Source organism: Humulus lupulus, chromosome 2, assembly GCF_963169125.1.
Source record: "Humulus lupulus chromosome 2, drHumLupu1.1, whole genome shotgun sequence".
NCBI lineage: Eukaryota > Viridiplantae > Streptophyta > Magnoliopsida > Rosales > Cannabaceae > Humulus > Humulus lupulus.
This window is the reverse complement of record NC_084794.1, coordinates 92456658-92461099: the sequence shown is the minus strand read 5'-3', so window position 1 is coordinate 92461099 and position 4442 is coordinate 92456658. Positions and strand designations below refer to the sequence as shown.

The 4442-nt window shown below is 42.6% G+C and overlaps 1 protein-coding gene across 1 annotated transcript; it reads right to left on the bottom strand.

The window, feature by feature from the left end:
- Positions 1–578: 578 nt before the first annotated feature.
- LOC133814520 (uncharacterized) lies at positions 579–1699 on the bottom strand. The gene is made up of 2 exons (XM_062247468.1): positions 1274–1699; positions 579–1190 (listed from the first exon to the last, which is right to left on the bottom strand). Exons 1-2 carry the CDS (start codon positions 1697–1699, stop codon positions 579–581), a joined length of 1038 nt encoding a protein of 345 aa, XP_062103452.1.
- Between the last annotated feature and the right edge of the window lie 2743 nt (positions 1700–4442).

Here is a 4442-nt window from a genome sequence, read left to right as displayed (position 1 = left end):
ACTCGTACATACACGATTATCCATTTATTACGAGAAATAAAAGGAACTGTGCACAACTAGTTATTCTTGCCAATTATTGTATTTATTACAAGTATTTGCTCATTACATGTGTTGTTTTGCTATATAATTATTTTTTATATGTATTTTTACGAGCAGTAATGTTCGAACAGGTCTTGGTCTTGGCAAGTGACCGAGGACCTTAAGCTCCTCAATCACTTGGGGGGCATATAAGGTACTAAGCAAGCAAAGCATATCAATAAGTATATGTAAACACACAAGAAAAATAAGGGAAAACATACTACGATACTTAGAGTATTTTTCAAAATTTTGTTAAATAAAAAAAAAAGTGCTATGCTAAGTTTGGTCATACGAACAGATGTTATAATAAAGTGCAAGTATTATAATATCAAAAGTAAAATGTTTTACACAGTGAGCAATTGCTGCTCGGATGTAATTGTTAATTAAAAGGAAGGCTGCCTACGCAGCAAAAAATTGTCTTGACATCATGAACAGTGGTTCATGTGTCCTAATTACAAATTAAAATAAAATTATGGAGTAGCTGGAGGATCTTGTTGGGGCTACTGGTTGATGGAGGTCCCAGTATCCTCGTCGATGCCGTCAATACCCATCGCCAAAGAGATCTCAGGAGACGCCTGAACTTTCTCCTCCTCTTCAAGGCAAGCAACACATTTTTCCATCTCAGCTTGCTTCATACGCTCTGGTAGATAATCAAAGTTCGCCTCGCGGTTGTTTTTCCAGAACATATAAAAGCAGTTGAAGGCTGCTCCCTTGAACCGCTCCAGATCACTAACATTGGTTTCTTCGAGCAATTTAACTCGCTTCTCCAGTTCAGCAGTTTCTTTCCTGTTGGTCGCCAGTTCATCTTGAAGTTTGGAGGCCTCTTTAAAATTAATCAATGAAGACTCCTTATACCTCTCTTTGGACTTCGTGAATTTGTCCAGGGCATCCTTAAATTGCTTCAACTCCTCGCCCAGCTTGGTATTTTTCTCCTTAGCAGCTCTTAACTGTTCGAAAATTTTCTCCTCGGACGCCTTGAGCTGCTCGGCGTGTTTGGCCTCGGCCACTTTAAGCTGCTCGCCAAGTCTCTCCTCAACAGCCTTAGACTCTTTAGCATATTCGGCAGCCATCGCCTCCAAGGGGCGCCAACTAGTACTCATGGTTAGAACTCCCTGCGATTAGAGAAAAGATAAAGCTGTTAGTGGAAATAAAGGACAAGGCAAACAATTAAAGCATAGCAAAAATGGCAACTTACACTGAGTACTTCGTTCAGCCCGCGGCTAAAAATTTGGTCGACCTTCATGGAGCTAGTGTTGCTGATGGCTTCTCGGTTGCACCGATGCCTTGATAACTTCTTCAGCTTGTCATTGGCTGAGTTGAAGGCTATGTTCATGATAGCCTCTCTTTGAGTATTTCCTGACTGATCAGGAGGAGTTGAGTCGACGAGAGCTGGTGGAGGAGTCTGGTCGACTGGAGCTAGTGGAAGAGTCTGGTCGATGGGAGCTGGTGGAGGAGTATTTTCTTTGGAAGGAACAAGTGCAGGTGGATCCTCAGTCCTGGCCCTATTCTTTGAGGGATCTCTACTGCTTTCCCCAGGATGCCACCTGCTTTCCTTCTTCCTGCTCGCAGGAGTAGTGGCTTTGGGTAGGCTGTACAGGTCAAATGCATGGTCGGAAGTCATGATTGCAGGATGATTACAAACGACCAGGCAATATAAATTGAGATACTAAAGCAATGAAATAAGAGTAAGAAAAATTCTAAGTAATATACCCGAGCTATAATTACTGGTCGATACATTATTTATGGTACTACTGCTACACTTACTCTCTGCCTTGAAGAAGTTTGAATTTAAACTAGTCGCATATTTAAAGTTGTTGTACCCATCAAATAAATGACAGGGAATGGGCAAACTGTCTAAGAGTGAGAAGTCAGTACCGTTCTCATAAGAGGACTCGAGTATGGGCTCGGGGTGTTCTGGAAGAATCTGCTTGCCCTTCCCATGTTGAGTAGGGACAGCAGCAGCTCGTGGGGGCTGGAAGGTTCCCTGATGGTCACTCCTGTAGCCCGCCTTCTTGGGGGCTATGACACATCCTGATGCTGCTTGGGGAGGTCTCCTCCAGTAGCACTTCCTGCTGTAGACTCCCTCACATCCTGGTGAGGCGCCAGAAGGGTGACCAGCCTTAAGTTGCTCTCCGTGACCAGCTCCTTGACGCTTTTTCGATGTCCATCATGCTGGCCAAGGTAGCTGCCCTTATCTCCATCTCTGGAGTAGGGACTGGTTGATACCATGGACCTAAACAACACCAAAGTTCTAAAGAATGTATAGGGATGCTAGAAGAAATTAAATGACCAGTGAGTAAAAAATTTACCTCCTCGGGCGAAGGCCAGGTTATCAACGACCAGGTCTGTTGTAAGAAAGTACTCCTGGAAGTACTTCCCTACATTGGACTTGTGGGTGATGTCGCTCAGGAAGGTGCGAGCAGACTCCTGGTGGTAGAAGTAGAAGAACCTCGTGTTGTTGTGGTTGGGGTTGGATTTGAGATCGAACAGGTAGTTGATATCATGTGGTGTTGGTACAGGCCACTTCTTATGGTTATAAAGGATATAGAGTGCAGATGGTACTCTATATCCATTGGGGATAATTTGAAAGGGGTTGACCTAGAAATAATTGGCCACCCCTTATAAGAATTCGTGCAGAGGCAAGATTGCCCCTGCCTTGATATGATACCTTGACCAGGCGCTGAAAGCGCCCCTAGGCACGTTTGCCCGCTGGTCGGGTGAAGGTTTGATGAGGGTTATCCCAGAAATACCGTACTTCTTGAGATAGTTAGTTACCATCCTAGCTGAAACGATGCTAGGAGGTGCAATGTACCATTCGATCTCTGGCCTAAGGCCGTCGCAAGGTCGGGCTTTAGTTTGGATTTCGGGTGGTACAGTGTTTACAGGCTGGGGATTTGTAGAAGGATCTTCGGTGCAAGGGGCAGGCTGGTTAGAAGGAGGGTTGGCTGTTCTCTTCTTTTTGCGAGCAGTATACTTCACACGACCCATGTTCAGTTGACTAGTCGGAGGTCTGGTCGCTGGGTTGTGTTGAGAAAATTAGATTTCTGAAAAAGGCAGCGACGGTTGTTCTTGATCCTCGAACAGTAGTGCGAGCAGATCGTCGTCAATCGGCCTCTCACCTCCCCAAGGGTCGTGCATGAAAATCTGAGAACAGAAAAAGGGAGATGAGAATCTACGACCAAAAGATAGGAGAAGTGGAAACGTTGGGATAATGTTGCTCGTGTATAAAAGATAAGCTTTTATACGATCAGCAACATTCTAACGTAAACACTAAAAACATTCGAACAATTTGGAAAAACGGATTAAAAAGTAGAAGTGAAAAGTTTTTTCAGGGAAACTTTTTGACTCCAAAAATAGGCGGGAAAAACCCAGATTTTTCCGAGTGCATAAAAATCGAATTTTTACTTCGATTTTGTGCTCTAAATCAGTAATCCTACTTCCTAAGTCAATTCTTAAGCCTCATTTAATGTTTTTTTTAAAATTTAAACTCTTGTCCTATCATGTTACTACCTACGAGCCCGATTACCCAAACTAATTTTTTCTTAAGAACATTCAAAAACTCAAATACAGAATATCAGAAAACCAGAGAAGTGAACGTTGCACGATATAGCAGAGATGAATCGATCAAGAAACTTACTTGGATGGAAGATAGAAGCGAAATCACGAGCGTTGATGCGTGAGCTGAACGGACACGCCTCAGATCAGCAAGTTTTTCTGAGTTTGTCTTGCTTTGTTCTTCAGAGTTCTTGAGGAAGAGAAGAGTGGTAAAAAGTGAAAGTGAAAAGAATGGGTTCTTTATATTGATCGAGGCATGGATAAAAAAGGTAATGATGGGGGGTAAATTTTCAAAACTTGGGGAAACGTGTTAGCCGTCAAAACACTTTTGGGAAACTACAACGACATGATTAGTTAATTTTTCGAAAAGGTGCTGACAGACGTGATAGGTCAGACGGAAGGTCGGTCGGTTAAGTTTACTTTATGCTGGCCACAGTAAAATAAACTTGGGGGGAAAATGTTTACCCAAAAACGGACTACCTGATGACATGGCAGGATTGGCCTACACGTGGGATACACATGACAGTTTAAGTAAGTATGGTCTGTTCGACCATCGACCATAAGAGAATTGACTCATCATACAACATAATTACGGGTGACCAGTCTGGTCGCATATTTTCATTTATTTCCTTCACATATGTAATCTTACAATTACACATTAATTGTACTTTCCATTATTATTTAGATACACCTGTATTAAATGTAATTAATGCCCATATAGAACTCCTGGAGTCTATAAATAAGAATCAAAGGGCTCAAGAGGGGGGACTTTTGGACTCTTTTTCTTTTGAACTTCAGAATTCTAAGAG

Bases quoted from the DNA above. Each gene is read 5' to 3' on its own strand.
- LOC133814520 (XM_062247468.1), bottom strand. From the start codon at position 1,699: ATGACTTCCGACCATGCATTTGACCTGTACAGCCTACCCAAAGCCACT. The intron at 1,191-1,273 runs GTAAGTTGCCAT...CTCTAATCGCAG, and splicing joins GGCTGAACGAAGTACTCAGT to GGAGTTCTAACCATGAGTAC.